At 41.1% G+C, this 20,283-nt stretch overlaps 1 protein-coding gene across 5 annotated transcripts in view; it reads right to left on the bottom strand.

The window, feature by feature from the left end:
* Positions 1-4,474: 4,474 nt before the first annotated feature.
* mid2 (midline 2) overlaps positions 4,475-20,283 on the bottom strand; it is a 138,656-nt gene continuing 122,847 nt past the window's right edge. For all 5 annotated transcript variants that reach the window (XM_018669254.2, XM_018669235.2, XM_018669244.2 and 2 more), the window contains 2 exons: positions 8,458-8,665; positions 4,475-8,106 (listed from right to left, as the gene is read on the bottom strand). In XM_018669254.2, coding sequence (XP_018524770.1) covers positions 7,683-8,106; positions 8,458-8,665 — 632 coding nt within the window. In that variant the 3' untranslated portion in view covers positions 4,475-7,682. The remainder of the gene's footprint in view (positions 8,107-8,457; positions 8,666-20,283) is intronic.

The following is a 20,283-nucleotide window of genomic DNA, read 5'->3' as shown; positions in this document are numbered from 1 at the left end:
CCCAATTGAAAGCAGATCGGGCCCTAATTCAGCCAGATTTAAATAAAATGTTTGTCTTTCTTCAAAGCAGATGGTAATGAAGGACGCTTTTTTTTTTTTTGGGAAGTCGCTGCACTCTGTTCAGGTAGGTGCAGCTGGAGCAGGTGTGCGTTAGTGAAACAGGCCAGGGGCTTGATGCAGATTTGCAGTTCATTATGTCCAGCTGTGCATTTGTAGCTCTGACAGACCTGAACTGCAGTGACACCTCACTGACACACACAGATGGCCGTCCACAGCTGATGACAAATTTGGCCGGATTTAGTGAAGGGGTGGGGTGGGGTGGTAATGACACGTTTTAATGTTGGGAGGAAACCCTGGCTTGTTGCACAGACAACTGCTTAAATGACTGACCCCAGACTTGCTTTTGATCTTTCTCACATAAGGAGTTCTGTGTTGAAAAGCCCAGGTTTTAATAAAATATATCAACAGAAAGGAGTTGACAGTGGTTGTGTATTGCCTTGCCAATAATTGTTTGCACAATTTATTAGCTTATTGATGAGTTCAGAGAAAATGCTATTAAACTTAATGCCCTGGAAATGGGAAATGACTCCTTTGGGGAGGGCAGCAGTCTGCATGCATTTACTGATTCAAGTACATCCATACTATTTATAGAGCTGTCAAATTCACTTCTTTGAATGAAACATCAAAAAGTGTATAATTTGGTACCATCTCTGTCTGAGAAACTATAATGGCAGCAACAGTAACAGTCAGAATTCAGACAGTATGCAGCCACAAAATGGCTACAGGATGCGTTTGTGTATCCTTGCAAAATAAGTAGTGCTTTGGGTCTTTTGGCAGTGATATGATTACTTTTTTCAGTAATGAGAAGTGTAAGGGATTACAATCTTACTAATATCAGTAACATTTTGGAGCTCTGGCTTGTTTGCCCTCTAACCGCAAGGACTTCTTAAACTAGGGTTCAGACAACAGGATTCAAATGCATGACTGTGTTCTGTTTCGTTCCCAAATCAGGGTTCAGTTCACCGAAATCAGTTCAAAAAGGCTGAAGTATGAAAAATATACTAGGCTAGAGAAGGGTCAAGAATACAAGAAACAAGGTTGTAACCATGAGGAATACACAATAGGAAACAGTTGGATGGCCAGACACAGGGTGCTGAGTCAAACTGGCACAAAAGGGAGGAAACGCAGAGACTATATAATCTAGGGGGAGGGCAGACAATTAGACACAGGTGAAACACATTAGGGAGGAGCAGGTAATCACATGGGAGGGAAACACATGAGGGCAGGAAGTGCAGCATCTGAAACGAGACAAGAAGTGAGTATTTCAAAATAAAACAGGAAACACTGGGACTAAATGAACATGACCTCACACAGCAGGATGGGATGTGACAGCACTGGTGGTAGATAAAGCTCTCTGAAAAGCAAAGAAACACATTGCCTAGTAACACCAAAATGATCATATTTACATATAGTGTTTTTGTATTTGACTAACTAGCTTCATCGCTAACAAGACAGTAAGTTTTCATTCATTCAAGAAATGCATTTGAGGCGACTGCAATCAGTTCTGTATCTCTTGTAGATCAATGAGGAGTAAATTTATACTCAGGCTGCGCACCATTAGGCCTTAATAAAATTGGGTGGTACAACACAGCTAATATCTTCCAGCCTTTTGAACTCTGGTCTCCAATGCCTAATTGATCAGTACTGACAAGACCAGTTTGAGATTGGTCAGCACACAAAATTTTGAGTCAAAGACCCGGGCTGTGCTTATGATGAAGCATACTCTGAACATAAGACAAATGAGGACAATCTTTTGAAAGTGTTCTGCAAAAACTCACAACAGCAGTTGTAGCTGAACTACTATCTTTTTTAGGAGACCGGAGGGAAGAACATTACGATAATCTATTGCCTGCTGGTGATAAAAATGTACATTAGTCTCTCACTGTTCTCTGGAGAGAGAAATTATCTGACCTTGTTGTATTTCAAAGGTGGAATGAAGCAGTGGCCTCATTTCTAATGCACTGCACAAATTTAAGGTGAAACCGCCCACGTTCTTATGACTGATGCTTCTGGACAAAGTTGTGACCCATTCATTTGGTAGCTAATAATAATAATAATGATGACGATAATGATAAAGATGATAATAATAATAATCAAAATGTGAATTGATGGAATATGCTTTATCGGGCAAAAGTCAGGCCACAGTTGTGAAATGCTCCCAACCATGTAGACTCTTCAATCGGTATAATTAGAGAGTTGTTGTATGCCACATTAGAGGCTTTGGTGACAAATGACTTAACGAGCTACACAGGGAGTCCTAATTATTCTGCAATTAGAAATGTAATTATGGGTTGCTCCAATGGCTTCCTTGCTAGCTGGCTAGCAGTGTGAGGAAGCACAGACAGAGTGAGCATCAAATTTAACCGCCAACTAATCTGTCACACATGGAAAGGTAGACAGGCCTCCGATCACAGCCCCACTATTTAAACTTGTGGGTTGAATTGGACGGAGTTAATGCGCCGAGGCCTGTAATCCATCACTACCAAGCTCAACTGGATTTAAAAAGCGCAAAACTGCCCCTTTAGACAGCTAAAACAAGTCCACCTACAGTATACTCAGTAATCAAACTACTGCTGTCTTAACCTGTTGAGCTGGAGTTGTGAAGTCATGATCTAGAGACCGGAGGCAGAGGTAATGGGTTGTAATTGGATTCCTCTCAGCCTTTTAGTGTTGAGCAAATTTACTGTAGGCACTACGTGATGAGCATCAGTCTGCTAAATGTTAATCCCATTGACTCATATACTGTTAATGGAGTCATGGAGGTCTGGAGAAAGTCAAGAACCATACAATAGGCTGTTATTACACCTCAAACCAATTTCATTATGTCAGAATGGGGTCAGAATCTGGTGATGTTTATCTGTCCTACAGCAACAATTTATTCACTCAGTACAAGCTAAATGTTTTGGCTTCACTGACATGAAAATTCCAAATCATCCACTGTGTTGGGACACTTAATGTAAATAAAATATGAGGTCACCAATGGGACCTAACAGTTGGTGCAGCTGTAATGAGTCTAAAACCTCTTTACTTGCTGTATGTGCCATCTGTTCTGAAGTTCAGCACTCGCAATCCACACAACTTTAATAAGCAGGATCTACTTGCACCATGTTGACATTTATCCAACTCAACAGTGACAGTGATAAACCAGAGAGAATTCAGTTCAGTCACAGCAACACCCACCTCCTCAGCAGTGCTATTACAGCTGAGTTTTTCACTCTTTGGGGAAAAAATGTCAAAGGGTGTAATTAGGCTATAGTGCTCTTGTGAGGATCACTGTTAACAGACTTTGTTGTAAAATACATGAAATACTTGATATCAGTAACTGCTTTTGGACTTTTTTTTGTAACTGCACATTTTTTATCCTCCGTTCAGACATTTGCACAGATCTGGTGCAGAGTATCTAAGGTCACGGGTGTGATGCACGTTTGTGATACCACGTTGATCCCTGAGGGAGCTGATGTAGTTTCTTTGCCTTGCTTAGGGATATCGCTGGGTAGTATGTACGGACCATATGTTTAATGTCATTGTATTTGTATGTTTCTATGCTCACACACTTTAATCATATCATTTTATATGGTGGTCAGTATAAACTTTCAGTGGTTTTAGATTGAGCTTCCACTTGTGACATTGTGAGAACGGTCCTGCCTCACAGGAAATGAGCTACAAAATAAGTGAGCATATTGTTCGGCGTTTCAGGGTTGGTGTGCGTGTATGCCATGCTCGCAGGCAGTGTTGGGACCCATGCACTACAGTACCATGTTGTAGTAATAAGGCGCCCGTGCCAGTGATGACAGATGACGGCTAAGAGGGTATAGCTCTACTAACCCCACCCTGAGCTCTGGATGACCTGCCAGCCTCACTCTGCCTTTAACTGTTCCAAGGCTCAGCCCCCGTCGGAGGCTTTGGCTTGAATTTTAAATTGGTGACCAAACTACACAGCCGAGTTCAGATGCACTGTGAATGTCCAAGGCAATGTTTGTGCATGTCATGCCTCTCAAAAGAAGGTTTATTACAAATCTTTACATATTCATGAACAAGGTTAAAGGTTTGGAGGCATTAAAATGTTAATATCTTAAAGGAATTTTTAGGAAATAAATAAATAAACTTTCGCTTTTTTTGCTGAGAGTTAAATGAGATGACTGATAGCACTCACATTCATATTTCACATTCAGTAGGTATAAAGCCACAGCCAGTTAGCTCAAGTTAGCATAGCTGTTTCCACTCTTTATGCTATGCTACAGTAAGTATCTAGCTATTTCACATGAGAGTGGTATTGAACTACTCCTTTAAGAATAGGATTCCTTTGTCATTCTCTCATAGTGGGTCAAGGACAAGCTCATTTCAATAATTCTTTGATCGCATCTTCTGTAAGTGGGAGGAAACACAACTGGAAAAGAATCTTGACTCCAACACATCTGGGATCAGACTTTTAATTGGACTTAAATTCACATAAATAACATTGGTTCATATATATTTTGTATATTATACAACTTTATATAATATATATTTCCCCCTATGATTTACATTCCTCTCTGGCTAAAATTATATCTATGGAAACTGGAAGCCTTGCATGAAAGCAAAGCAGCTCTTTTTGTGCTGTTTATCAAGGTCCAAATGCCAAAAGGAGAGGAGCGTTTTTCTCTTGAGTCGTAAAAAATAAATTTCCCAAGTTACACAAACAGAAAAGCAAAAAGGAGAATCTATTGCATTGTCTCTAGGGTATTACACTGCACTACAAGGAGTGGGTAGCTATTGAAAATCATTCACTGTATATATTTTACTGTATTGACTTGTGACACAAAGAAAGAAAGAGCACTGCAAACGATCTGATATGCATGGCAATGAACATTTCTTGTCATGGTTTCTTTTTTTTTTCTTTTTTCTTTTGGGAAAAAAAGAGAGAATATGTTTGACTCGAGATAAGAAACCTCATCGTGAAGATAAGGAAAGAGTTATGAACCTGCAGCAAGGTCACGTAATCATGCAGTGACCCAGCCAAGCACATTTGCACAGATGAGTTGAGCTTGTCAGTCCGGATCACGAGTCAACACGCGGCTGTTTCGATCCCTACAACCGACATTATCCAACAAGATGGGTGGATGTCTGGAAGTCAGGTAACATTCACTAATCTCCCTGACAGAAGAAATAACCGTAACCCTCTCATACTGGAGCTCCTGTTGGGGTTAACTTTGACAATCAGACAATCAAAACCTCAATCAAATAATCATGATGGACGCGTCACCCAGTCGCCCTAAAAGAACACTGCAGGTTGAGAGGTGCACTGAGAGGCCACGACATCACTGGATCTTTGTTTGGACTTGTCAATAAGAAACCAAGGTTACTATCAAATGATTGAAAGCAGTGTGTGTTTGCCAGGTACGCCTGTTTTTTAAAGTCACGCAAATCATAGCCTGTCACTACAAATGTTACATGACATTCAACATCGAGTACATACCTGGTGACGTGTAAAGAGAGAAAAAAATGGCTGTGAGTTTGTCAGATCTAACCAGATGGTATGAAAACATCTTTTTCCAACACAACTTTATCACAATCCCTCTGCACTTCTTCTGCCACACAACCTCTTCAATCTGAATACACTATGATACATATTTGATTGTCTGAATCAGAGCCACAACCTGAATATCAAACCAGAGAGAAACTGCCACCCACACTAGGCCTTCAAATTCCAAATAATAAGAAAACAATGGATCCAGCCACAGCTGTTATTTGAGAAGCAATGGGTGACACAAAAAGAAAGAAAGAAAAAATATTTGAGGTTAAGTCGGTTGTGAGCGAATGTTCAGGTGAGTCTGCATCTGATGAACACGAGATCTTGTGAACTTGAGAGAGCTACGTAAATCACCCAGTGGACTGTTGTGGGATCCTACAATGTATCATGCATTTATCACGACAAGGCCAACCTAAACGAAACATGACGTGTGTTGGTGCGCGCGTGTGTATGTGTGTGTGCGTGTGTGTTAACAAATCACAGAGGAGAACACAATCATGCCATGACATTGCGACAGACAGCAAGTTAAAGTGTTAACCCTCTCCTTCCCTGAAATAGTCAAAAACAGAGTGAACTTCTTTGTTAAACAGCTATTAGTTTATCGTCATTTTATCGTGATAAAAATCACATAAACATCATCACAATTGTATCCCTTTTCTAAAGAAGATTTACTATATGCTATCGAAAAGACCAATGGGGAGGGAAAGTCACTGGTTGTGTTCAAAGCACAGAGAAAAAAACTTTACAACTTTACAGCAGAGACTTCTGTCTTATTGCAAAGTGCTTTAAGTGACCAAATTAGGTGTTTGCAAAACAAAAAAATAGCTCGAACAGTTTTTTATTGCAATAAACAATTGTATAGTTAATATTTGGCAACCATCATTAACAACTGATCATAAATTATTTTGTAAAAAATGACTGAACACAACCAGCAGTAGTGCTAGTCATCTCTTTCTCTCCCCATTGTGACCCTGCCACTCAACTATTCAAATACTCATAGAGGGGAAATAGTGTTAATTAAAAAGTGCATGAATATGTTGAGATTAATATTAAAAGTAAACCATCCTTTTTTGTCATAAATAACACTTTTTCCTCTAGTATTCAATAAACCTCTTATTATACAAGTCGAGTAGTCACATGATGCAAATCTATACCCCCCTGTGACCTTGTTAATTATCCGGGAGCAACGTTAACACTTCCTGAAACTTGGAAGCTGCTTGGGTCAGATCTAGGAGGAAGACCAAGGAAAAGACTTTAGCAACAATCACACACAGCGACTGAGGGTGCAACATATGAACAGTGACACTGGAGGATTTATGACGCACCTTGTTGTGACGTAACCAAGTCCATTGCTTGCATGTATTTGCGTTAGTGAGATGCTCACACAGTAAAAACTCAAGGAAAACACATTCACATTGAACAAAATAAATGTTCTGAGACATGCTTGTTCACTTTATAACTCTTGCCAAAGAAGCAACTTTTCCATTAACTGTTAATTAAGATCATTTCATCAAATATAAAATTTGATCATTTGACAAGAGCTTGATGTGACATTTCATATTAATATGTCTGTAGTCACCAGATTCTTTTTTGCTGCCTATGTTTTTGCGGTTTTAATCAACACCAGTGGAGGCATTTAGTAATGACACTGTTCACATGTTGTACTTCAAACTCTAAATGGCTGACGAGACTATTCCCTTCTTGGTCTTCTGCCTAGGGTCAAACCAAGAGAAAAAAAAAAATCAAAAAGGAAGACCTTAAATGGTCAAGAAAACCAGGAGTCCAGCCCTGCCCAATGACGGACCAAAGCTCTCTTCCTCAGTGACTCCAGGGCATTGGATGACGTCCGCTGACATTTACAGTCAAGAGACCTTGTTCCCATTCACTGATGGATTTTCAAAGCGTTGGATGGCTACAAACTAACAGGACTGACATTTTTTTCCAGACTTGTGTGCATAATTCCATCACTTTCTAAATCTGTAAAAAAGTAACTAGTCTGCTCATAATGAAGATTAGAGCAAGACTCAAGTCACACCGTCTTTCAGCTTCCAGTCAACCTTTCAGTCACCGGGCCTGAGTGGACTCTGTTAGGCCATCTGGCAGGCCCCTTTTCTCAGTGGCAGGTTTTCATCCCGGTCAAGTACGGCGACTCTTGCCGGCACAGGCCCATCTGCTGCTGTTGCTGCTCTTGAAGATCCGAGGCCACACCATCGACAAAGTCGGGGACGGGTAGCCCTGAGAGTATCATGACTGACTTGTTCCAGATCATGAAAGTGGGTACCACGGGCAGGAGGAAGGAGATTTCGAAGGTGTGAATGTGCTGGGAGTTCATGGCGTCGTAGAAGGACAGCGAATTGTTGTCATAGTCCAGAAGGACGCCCAGCCGCCTCAGCTGCAGGCTCGCCTCCACCAGCATCTCCTTGCCGTCGTGGCGCACCATAAAGTTGTTATTGCAGCGCGAGAACACCCATGAGGATGAGTTCTTGCCGCTCCATTCGTTTTTCGGGGCTGATTTGTAAGCCACGCCAATGGCATACCTGCAGGGAGGGAACATTTTGGAATGCATTAGTGATGTGAAAGTAGTGTCCTCCTTAATGACTTTACTTGCACAGTCAAGCTACCTCATGCTGAGGACACACAAGATAGGCACGGGCCCTTTGGGTCTTTCCTGCATGAAGAGGTCTACTTCAGAGCCAATTAGTGAAAAGAATATAATTAGGATAAGAGTATACTCTGTGTGTGAGGAGTGTGTGTCTGGTGTGTGAATGTGTGTGTGTGGGTTTGCATAACAGCCTAGATTTAAACTCCCTACAGAAAAATATTTCAGTTTACCAAACCCTCCTTGCAGGCTTATATAATTCGCTCGTGTGTGCGTGTGTGTTTCTCACCATGTGGACGCTCCCAGCAGCACTTCCCAGTAGTGGCACCCGCTGTCAATGAAGACATTACCAGCTGCTCCATAGGAGCCCGTGCCGCTGAAACGCTCCGGGGTGTGGCTCTTCTTCAGCGAGCTCTCGTCCTTCTCCATGGTCAGGCAGTCGTTGGACAGACGAAGCTTCTTGTGGGCCGTCTTTGGGTCCAACTTGAAGGGTTGACCTGGAGAGAGACAGAATTTTGTGCTTTAAAGGATCTGGAACTGTGATAATGATAATGATAATGATCACAAATACATCATTATCACTAACATCATTACCACCATAATGTTTTTTGGCAAAATAGTACCTCTATCTAAAAATCACAGTTTCCAAAGTGCCTTCCTGAAAGGCATAAAAACTGTAACATGATGCAACATACATGGAGCAGAAGAAAAATACTACAAACAAATAAAATATCAAACTGATATCAGTAAAAGCAAGGGTGATAAAAATCCCTGCATCCTCTTAACATAATACCCGTAAATCATGTTTATCATGTTATAGAATATTTGCTGTTTTCCTCATTTATGTCTGAACATGAGAAACTTATAGCACATAGGAGGGCAGAGGAGGTCATTGTGCAAATATTTTGTTTTAGTCTATTAAATACTCCACTAAGTTCACCAGCTAGTCGCTAACTGGTCAGCTCAGCATCACTGAATGGCCTGTGAATAACATGCCAATTTTCTTAAGTCATTTCACATGTTATTGCTACACATTTTTTGCTTTTGTGTGTCAGTTCATGCCATGTCAATTCTCTACTAACCCCCTAACCCTTAACATCAGGGTTAAATGACCTGAGAAGCCTAAAATGTGTAGTAGATGATTTGCGAAATGTCCTTGAAAGTGACGTGCCATTTATACACAATCCCACGAGATCAATTAGAACTTGTCTGTGATTTGCTGCTGGGCGAGTAGTACACAGTCAGCTGTCTTGCTGTGTTTGAAAATGCTGTGTAGAGAGAAGGGGAACTGCAGAGCTGGGTGATTTTTTTTCTGTGGGTCTGACCCTGTGAGCCCTTTCACATTACACACAGTGATTTGATTGTTAGTCAATATAAATATATGGACAAGTTAATCTTTAAGAATTCACACACATCTGAGATTGAACGTACAAATGATCTCAACCACAGCCTCATTTGTTTACATTTATTTTTTTACCTACCAAGGTGATAAAATGTCAATTTATGTGTAAAACTAACAAACAAACCAAAAAAAAAAAACTATTGCTATTTTGGGTTTAATCACTCAGTATTGTCAAGCTCACAAATGCAGACGGTGCAATAAGATCAGAAGGCAAAAGAGCTGAGAGTAAGAATGAAAATTAGAGCACGATTTTAACTTGGAGCGGCAGCAAAAGAAGAAAATAAATAGAAAGTGGGGTGGGAAGTGCTAGCAGAGAACTCACAGGGAGAGACAGAAGAGAAGAATGTTTGAAATACAAGGGCGAGAGACTAAACTTCAAAGCTGCTCACAGCCTTTGGTGAAAACATTTCATAACAGTGGAGGAAGCCACCCGGCATTCTCCTCCGTGCCTCCCATCACACAGACTCGGAAATTAGCTGAAGGAAATAGCCTTCACTTCCACTGCACTAGGTAGCGGTCAGGGCCATTCGGAGGAAATGCTGCTATCCGGTTGCAACAATTCAATTTGCAATGACACCAGTAATTTGGGTGTAATGGGTGGAAAATTGAGAGCGGGTGAAACTAGGTGAGTGGCATAGAGAAAGAGAGAGGGAGAGAGAGGAGTTAAGGAGTGAGGATGAGAGGAGAAGTTGAGGGGGTAATTTGAGGCTGAAGATTCAGCAGTAGATCCTCTCTCTACCTCTGTGTGTGTGTGTGTGTGTGTGTGTGTGTGTGTGTGTGTGTGTGTGTGTGTGTGTGGAGGCTTCATGGAGGTCAGCCACGTCCATTCCAGACCTGACATTTAACTCTGACACCTCTCATCTCATCTCTCAGCCTCCCTGAGCCTCCCACGGCTTAATGAGCAACACAATGAGGACCCCCGACTCCTCCTCCTCCTCCTCCTCCTCCTCCTCCCCTCTCTCTATCTGTCCTTCCCTTCATCTCTTTTCCCCCATTCTCTCATTCTCATCCCCTCTATCCTCTCCCCTCTCTCTCACACACTCTCCTCCAATAATCCGTGTGGTGAGTGTGTGTTACCGCATGTGGATATGAGACGACGAGGCCAGTGTGCTGCTGGCAGCCAATTACATTAATGCGCTCTCTTCTTTGAACTGCTTATCGCTGCCAGCACAGCCATTTCCAAACACTGGGGCTCTGTCATGCCTTTCCAGGGGATGACTCCTGAGAGGCCGGGCTAGGCCTGAGGTTGTGGAAGGGGAAAACATGTGACAGCAGAGGACAAGCAGACGCACACACATAGCATCGACTCTGGCCTACACACAAGCAGACGTACAGTAAGAGGCCAAGTGGAAATGCATATCACTAACATGCATAATAAGCTTGGGTTTAAATGATGAATTCTTCGTATGTGAGAATAAATGTGTGTGTACATAAGGCTGGCAGGATGCTTCAAACGTAACTGAGGTTTTTCACAGGCAAAATGGCAGGTGTAACACCAAAACAAACTGTTGCATTTGGCTTCAGTTGCCACAGTTCCGTCAGGTTGCCAAACCAAACAGCTCCAAATTCTCACACAACCTGCTGCGCATCGTCGCCAGCAGCTGGTCAGCAGGTCAACACTTTCATGTCATGCTGAGAATCATTTATTTGCATACATCCGCTGCTGAACCTCCTTCATGTTGCAGAGTTGCCATGAAATGAATAGACCCAAAGTCACAGTGTTGGTATTTGCTGGCAGCGCTCGGAAAACATGCCAAATTTGATTTCTTCTGGAGTGCTGATGCTGCTCGCCTGAAGGTGTAAAGAACCAGTGTGGAGTTACACATTAGGAAAAAGACCAATTCAAAATAAAAAGTAGATGCTTACATCTAAGAAAGTTCAGAAGCTGATTTTTTACATGAGTTGCCTACCGAAGCAACGCACACATTAAAGGAAAAACAGTGATGACACTGATTGTTACTAATGAGAATCATCTTGCTACACACACGTCCTCTGCTGTCAGATTCTATATCACAAAAAATAAAGACAGGCAGCACAAATGAACAGTAAATCCCACAGACTGGATTTATTAGCAGTGTGTGATTCATCTGCAGTAATACACTAGTAATTAGAGATGTCTCCAACTGTCTGCAGAGGTGATAACTGCTCTCTGTTCCACTGCGTTGAAGCTGCACATTGTTTCGGACTGGGAAGTCTTTAATGGAAAACTTGTACAACACGAGAAAGAAACAGCATTGAAGAAAGAAAAAAGAGGAGAGAAATAAAAGGGGGCTACTGTTGAGGGAGCATTTTTAAAAAGCAATTTCATTCCAACTTCATTCTGTCGGGTCCTCGCTGAAATACTTGCAGTGGGATAGCATCTCGGTAATCGACTTTATTTCAATTCAGTCAATTTCACTCACGCTACTTCTTTTTCCTGGCTCACATTTTTGCTGAGGGATAGATTGAGCTGCCTCTGTAATGAGGGAGATAGGAAAAAAAGAGCCATTTTACTGCATAACTAAACAATTACTGCAGTAGAAACACTAGCATCAGGGACACAGAGCGCTCTCCTGACACATCAGTGGTCTAATACAACCTTATATCTTTTCACAGGTTTCCACATCCCTGTTGAACTTTGCAAATCATTCTGTTTCATTAAGATGCATGGCTGCATGCCAATCGGCTTCTAATTGACTGATCCATATGTTTCACATCCTGTCTCCTCACCTCGTGCTGGGCAATTTTTGGCTTTTTCTACTGAACTTTTACAAAAGCTGAAAATGTCTTTGTGTAGTAAAGAGCAAAGACAAACAGCAGTGCCTGATCTTCTCCAACTTCACCCTTTAATGAACTCAGCAGAGTCTTCAGAGACCAGTGCTAGAAAAATAAGGCTTCTGGGTCTGCTTAGAATTTCAGTGTGATTAGGAAGCCATTTTTGGAAAGAAAGTTTCTGAAATGGTTTAAGTAAAAGCATGTGGAAGACTTTTCCCCCAACAGGAGTCACTGTGAGTACCAGTAAATGTGCGCGTAAAGTGTAATTATTCATTCATTCCTCAAACTCCTGTCTTAATGATACAGGTCTTCTTTACTCCTGCATCAGTGCACTTAATGTACTGAAGAAAAAGTCAAAAAATGCATCAAAAGGGGTTTGAAAGGATCATCGATCGATATCAAGGCTCGGCGAGGTGCTGAGTGCTCTGCCTTTCACAGCAGCTCACATTCAGTCTGTTGTCTGTCTTGGAGAGGAAAAAACAACAACGAAAAAACATCCCCCAAAACTCCCAGCCAACTGGCATTTTAACACAATCCCTATCTCCCCCTCCACCTGCTGACATTTTCACCTGCTCAGTGAATGAAGGACGGTGCTTTGAGCAAGTGAACACGTCATAAAACTCTTTGCTGTCAAGTCCAAAAAGACAAAACACTCTGATATATTTCTATTTAAATGTTAAATATCAGCTCTAACTGGCTCGCTAACTGCTGTCCATTTTCATTATGAGACCCAATTTTTTGCATCAGTGACAAAGCTGAAATACTGTATGCAGTGTTGTAAAATTAACTCTCTTATATCCCATCATTATGATGGAGTAAGGTAAGGCATTCAAGTTCATCATTGCTGCTGTATACTCTGCTAATGAGAAAAGCTGATTGGGGTGTAGGATCACACATGTCCATCTTGACAGTTTTAATGAAGAAATATATTTATAGTACAGTTGGTCACAAGGCCAGTGCCATTAATTCTATGAGATAGCTAGATATCAGAAACAAAGACAATGTCAGAAATGCAATACTGAATGCATATTTGCTGTACTGCAGAGCTACAGATTTAAATTTGAAAGGAAAAGGCTGCAGTTGGCCTGCCAACAAATCCCATGAAAAGACCAAAACCAAAAATGTTTTAGTCCGTCTCACAATACTTTCCTGCTTCCCTGTCGGTAGTAGTCAGCCCCAACCACATAAAGAGGTGACAAATATGTTGTTTCATTTTTGAATAGGGTTCTGTCATTTTCAACAACAACTGGTCAAGGAAACATTTCAGATCCAGTTTGTCTTTTCTCTCCTTTTTTGTTCACACTAGAGACAGACAAGAAATATGAGAGAAGAGCCAAGGGTCTGACATGCATCAAATATCTCCCACCAGGGGCATTCTAATTATGAGGTATACATCCTATACCACTACTCCACAGGGACGCCCCTCTCCTCTTCTTTTTCTATCCTCCCTTTCACCTCTTTCTCCTCCTCCAACCCCCAACTCCCTTCTCCTCTCATCTCCTCCTGCCTTGCCTCCTCCTCTGCACCTCCTACTGTTTACTTTAGGGGCCGTGTGGTAGCTTGAGGCCTGTCACCAGAGATGCATGCTGGGTAAATATTATTGCAGGTTCTTTAACAGGAAGTAAAGAGGTACCCCTGGGGCACCTCGACATGTGATATTTTCAGCCTGGATTTTGGCTGCTTACTCAGCGTAGAGGCTGGGATCTGAAAAATACACACACATACACACACACACACACACACACACACACACACACACACACTATACATACATCCACACATATACATACACACACTCTCAGGGGTGGTTGCTGACTCCCTGCTTCGTACACATAATATGGACGCCCAGAATACTACTAGGCGAATGACAAACATTATGAAATCAACGGTCCAGTGTTTGACTGTCAGCCCGGTGGCTGCCGAGAGGAAGTCCAGTATGTATTCAGATTAGCTTTTCTTTTGACACAAACAATACACTCACTCAAAATAGAGCCTCGTCTTCACTTGCAAACAACAGAGCTGCTACATGAAGATGTATCTAAGCCTGGATTTATGTTGTTGGTACTCCTACTTCACACCATGCTGCAGCTTTGTACGACAAAATGACAAAAGTACATGTTGATGCTTGGAGGTTTTTCACCATGGGACAGGTGCAAATGTCAAACTCGGAGGCTGGCATCTGAGTGGAGCTAGCCTTAATGCAAGCACACAATTGTACCTTGGCTGAGCGGGATATGGAGAACTATAAGGGAACTATAACAGAACTATAATGGTTTGACCTTTTTTTTCAGAAGTTCCCTTTACATTTAAGAAACCAGGTAGATTAATCATTTACCTTCCTATAAAATGACATTTAATAACCTGTGAGGAAAGTAAATATCAGTGCACACGAGAATGCATCAAGTAAAAGAATATTCCACATCAACAGCCTTCACAGAAACTTGAATATGTCTTAGAAAAGGTTGTTCTTGGTCTAAGTACATGTGCTGAATTCTTAGCTAAGGAAATCATATCTTAAAAGTTGACTTCCACCTGCGCTTGCAATCAAATCAGACACTGCGAATGGTGAGGACTGCTCACACTGACTGGACCTGATAGTCACTGGCCTGCAGTACGGAATACTAAACTTAGAGCGGAGACAACACAGACACAATCTATGGCCTACATACAGTAAGGTGCTGATACTACTCAGCCTAAATTTGAACCTTTTCCTCTGTCCTAAATTAACAAACTGCTTTCCTCTCCCACTGCATCTTTGTTTCTTGTTGGTATGAATTCGTTATGGAGACAGACAGCCAATTAAAAAGCATAAACAGGGCACGATCTAATAAAAGCTGTGTGGATTAATGTGGTTTCTTGTTCTGTCAGCCGCCACTCTAATAAGTGGTGACCAAACTCGGATGCAACCTTAATTTAATTTCATGCTTATGAATGCCTAAAAATATGGTGCTTCAAAAACAAATATAATGATTATTATGTTGTTAGCCTGAAGATGCGGCTTTGCCTTTTTAATATCAAAATGACTTGATGCATGCTTGGCTTTGAATTAATCAGATAAGCTTCATTATTTTAGTTTTTTGTATTGAAAAAATCTGTGAATTTATCTATATTCATTTTAAATATTAAAATAGGGGCTGAAATCTGAAGTCAAAGAGAGAAAAATGTATTTAAAACATGTAAAGAATGACCTTTATGAACAGATACTTTGTAATATTACTGTTTGTATAAAGGCATCATCTTGTCTGTTTACTTCACTTTAACGACTGGTTCAATGTATTCTCACCTGTCTGTGTACATCTCTGAGGCCTGGACTGTATTAATGGGTGAAAAGCAGAGGATTGAGGGCACTCACATCTGCAGACACTCATGCCCGCAAAGAGCTATTTGGTGTCTTTTATTCGCTCAACGCTTTCCCTCTCTCACTCTCAATCTTTTCACTTTTCACCCGCTTTCATACTCTCTGTCGTGTAGAGAACTGGTCACGGTTCGTTCTGAGGTAAATGCTTAAGTACGGCCACAGCGACAAAAGGTCACACACAAACACACACATACGCACACACTCTCTTCTTAACTGCTTTTTTCTTCATCATACTTAATTCATATGTGTTTCAAGAAGCTGTGAGTTACTTCACATGTTAGCTGTGAGCATCTAACAGCATGGTGATACCTCTATATACTGCTGCATTAGCGCCACTGTTCACTCTGAGCCACTCAGGGTTCAATGAGTGGTTTCACTGGAGTGACCTAAAAAGCCTGTGAAAGTTGTGAGACTTCACAACACGATTTTAAATGCTGTCTCAATCACGCCAATGGAATTGCACGAGACAGGACTGTGGTGATGTGTGAAGCCATTAAAAGACTACTCCACCAATTTAGCATAACAGTCCTACAACACCATCATGACTCATGATGGACATTTTTTTAATATAAAAAGGATAAAAAAAGAATCAAGGATACTGTCTTTTTTACTCCACACATTCTTCTTCCTTGTCAAAATTTCTCTCATTTTCAAACTTGTTGTCTTCAGCCCCAGCTGACACTGACTCAAGTGACAACACTTGAAGCACAGTAGGCTGTAAACTCTTTTTCAGATATGTAGTGGTACTCCTCAAGACCCATAAACAGACGTGTGTGTGTGATGTGTGGTGGACTAACCCTTTAAAGTTCCTGGGTACCTGCTTTTATCATATGCCTTCATTTGCCATGATTTGTGAAATAGACTGCATGTTGTTTGGACACCATTTGATAAGGAGAACATTTTTATTGGCTGCTTGGCTCTCTGCTGCTGTTACATTTTATCAACTACACACAAGTTTCTGCATTTGACCTCGCTCATACATTTGTGCAAAACAGCTTCAAACGCAAGTCATTCTAGGTGTAGTCACTGCAATGCTAAGTAGGGTCCTTGAAGGCAGACGCTGCAGCAGCCAACGTTATCTTGTTTCTCCTTTTCCACCCTTTCTGCCTCTCTATCAGACAAATACACACACATTTCCATGCCCACAAATGTGTACACAGACCGTCAGCTTGCATACATCTGTACGGGATTACAATAGGCATGTCTGGCCTGTCTTCGCCATGAGACCCAAAGTTTCGGCATCTTGAGATGAAAAGCTTTTTCCTCTGAGACGAATTTGACAGATGGCATAAAGATTGGAAGAAAGGGCACCAGAAGAAGAGATCATATGCCATAGCCAGGGGTAACAGAGGACAGTGAGCCAAAAGTGGGGTTAGAGAGGGACATGAAGGAGGAACATGGAGAGTTTGAGGCCAGGACAAGATGTTGCATAAGAGAACAGACTTTAACAATGTCCCTTGAAGTCCAGGAGAAAAAAAACGAGCCTGTGTCAAAATCCTTCATTTGTTTCCTACATTAGCAGTTCTCACGAACTTTCTCTCAGTATTTGTTAAGCAGAGCTGGATATGTGTGCTGTGATGTAAAACAGGTGCTCGAATGATTATTTCTTGAGCGCTGTGACCTCTGTTTTCAATAGCAGATTCTGTCCTCAGAGGTCAAACTAGAGCAGTTTATTCACTTGCTATTCTGGCAACATTCATTCATTTATATTGTTCATTTTACTAGCTGATTAATTCTCTGTTTGTTTTGCAGCAATTTACCTCATACAGTTGTTTTTATGGTTCCATATTTACAGTTTACAGCATTAAAATGTGTTATACAAGCACACAGTGCTGCATTTTGGGTCTACTAAGTTGTGATGCATGGCTTTCTAGTATCTGTGTGACTTGCCACTGCGTTCTTTGCTTTTCAAGCCTGAAATACGATGAGCTTAGGCTAAAAGCCTCCAGAGCCTCTCATCTTAAAAAATGTGGCAGCTAAACCCTCCAATATAGCCACAGACAGAAAGAGAGAGACTTCAAGTGCAAGGAAAGAACTTGTGGTTCACAGCTCAAAGGTTGCTACTAGAGCTCATACAGCAGCGGAGTCTATGGAGGAACCCTAATAAGCCTGTCAAAGTGAGATATTTGTGATCAGTTTGTTGTGACCCATTTTAATCCAAAAAAACACTGCTCGGCTCCACCACAACAGACAGCGTGAAGCACTTTAATCTGAATACCAATTCCTCAGAGAAAAAGAGGGAGGAGAGAGTGGGAGATAACAGAAAGAATGAGGGACAAAGACGACTGACAGATGCACACACTAACACACATGGTGCAGGTGCCATAATGAAAACCAAAAAACCTCAATCATGGATAAAAATACTGAATGTTTTTTATGTTATTTTGATGGCTTGTCTAAACCATTACAGCATGGAGAAATGTTGGTTGCCAATCAGAGGCTCAAAATCTCCAAACCAAACTTGGCTGTGGGTGGACAAGCTTTTCCCCCCTGATAGCACTGGCTGCCAGAGAAGAGGAGGACTGACAGTGGGTAGGAGTGGCATGGGAGAAATTATACAACATTGTATATCAACATTACACAAGACTAGTACTGGACATTCAAGTGTACACTGTACTGTTTTACAAACTGTGCTAAAATGGTGCACTATACTAAGCTTGATGAGGACAGACGTAGATGATAATTAGCCCCCAATGAGTGTGACTGTTTTGATTTTCCGTTCTTGATTTTGGAAAAATGTGATAAAATATTCTCAACTCACAATCCACTTACTAGCTTTTTTCAAAACTTTCAACCACATCTCACAGTATTCATCAACGTCAGACTTTTGGTCAGAATTGTTTAATGTTTTGTGTAATGTATGAATTTAAGATATATGGAACTTGATTGTGATTAATTGTACATTCAGACTCAATGTAGACCTTAGACAACAGGGATCACAAGACATGTTATAGTTTCCCTTAATGCTCCTCATTATTTTCAACTAGTTTGTATTAAAATTAGCAACACCACTCTGCTTTCTCTATAGGTTTTTGCAGACAAATATATTTGTATGTAAAGCCAATAAAGAAAACTAAAAGTAAAAATTCTATATAATCGAGTGAGTCTTGCCTTCCCTTCCTGGACAATATCATCTCTTTTATGAAATGTGGCAGAATTGGCCCAAGAATAACTGCTTTATAACTGTGTGTTGTTAGTAATTATTGTGGTATGATTCTATGCACTGTATTACTGTAATATGATGAGGTAAATGCTAAAGCTTCATTTAACTGAGCTACACTGTGAGAGGCTGAGAAAAGGAGACAGACAGAGAGGGGGAGAGCAGCAGAACAGAAGTGAGACTGATGATGAAAAATAATACCTATCCCAGCTCATCGTTTATCTGTATCAAGGGACGACATTATAAATTGAACTGCTACTGAGTGTTATTTATATTGTACCCAGTACGATAACAAGTCCTGAGCATCTGTGACAGTGAGCTGAACTGCCAGCTCCGGATACCCTGCACTTCACCTCTAAATGCTCCTCGGCTACATGTCATTCCCACATCGCACTGAGGCAGTAATCCACTCTGATGCCATAAGAAAAGAGTTAAAGCACTGACATGCTCCGTGTGCCGCAGGCAGGGCATGTCTGGAAGATTTTAAGTGTGCGGGGGCAGACGGGGGCACAGATTCAGATGAGAGGGACAATGATTTGATGGATGATGATGGAAGCTAAACCTGTTGTGTTTAAAAGTACCAGATGGCAGCTTCACATGCAGGACGGGCGTACTGGTGGAGACAGGGCAGAGCTCTCTTTAAGAGCCGCTCTTCACTAATAACTGAAAAATATAATTAATTGGTAATATGAACATAAAAAGGGACAAAATGCAAAGTATGCCTGTGTGTCCTAGTTAGCTCAGAACCAACATTCTGCTTTGAATTATTTAAGACAACAACATTCCCACCAGTCAGAACAGTTCTAAGAACAACACCCAGTGTGTGCTATATGTAAAAATTTCATAAAAAATAAACTGAGAGTGACAACATTACATACATACTAGACCAGGAAAAATACAAGTTCTGACTGCAGTAATATCATTTTTACCTTTTAATTCACGCGGTAGATCTCCTACTTTATCAAACCGGTCTTTTAGCAGTTTAATATCAACTCTATAACACCAGCTGGTCCTCAGGTCTAATCAGATGTTGTCCCATAAAGCATTAAGTACTTCAGCAGTTACAACTATGGATTATAGCTGTTTTTAGCAACACAGAATGGTTTTACAGCCACAAATAGGCAGCTGAGGCATCATAAAAACCTTGTTTCTCTCATCTCTCACACTGATGAGAAAAAACCCTAATATTTTCCATTCATTTAGTATGACTTCAGACAATGTTAATGTCCAGCAAACCTACTCCATTTGTTAGTACATTTGTGTTTCTTTTTGTCTGAGCTTAGTCTCAAGTCATGAAGCAGACAAGCTAAGATTATTATTGTTTAGTAAGGACACATATAATTACAAAGAGCAAAGCACAAAGCTTTTAAAAGGAAATATAAGCTAAAGTAGTCACATACTGCTACACCCTGGTGTGTGAGGGCCTTTGTGGATCGATCCC

This window comes from Lates calcarifer, linkage group LG8, assembly GCF_001640805.2.
Source record: "Lates calcarifer isolate ASB-BC8 linkage group LG8, TLL_Latcal_v3, whole genome shotgun sequence".
Lineage (NCBI taxonomy): Eukaryota > Metazoa > Chordata > Actinopteri > Centropomidae > Lates > Lates calcarifer.
Note: the sequence above shows the minus strand (reverse complement) of the source record. Positions and strands in the feature narration are given on the sequence as shown.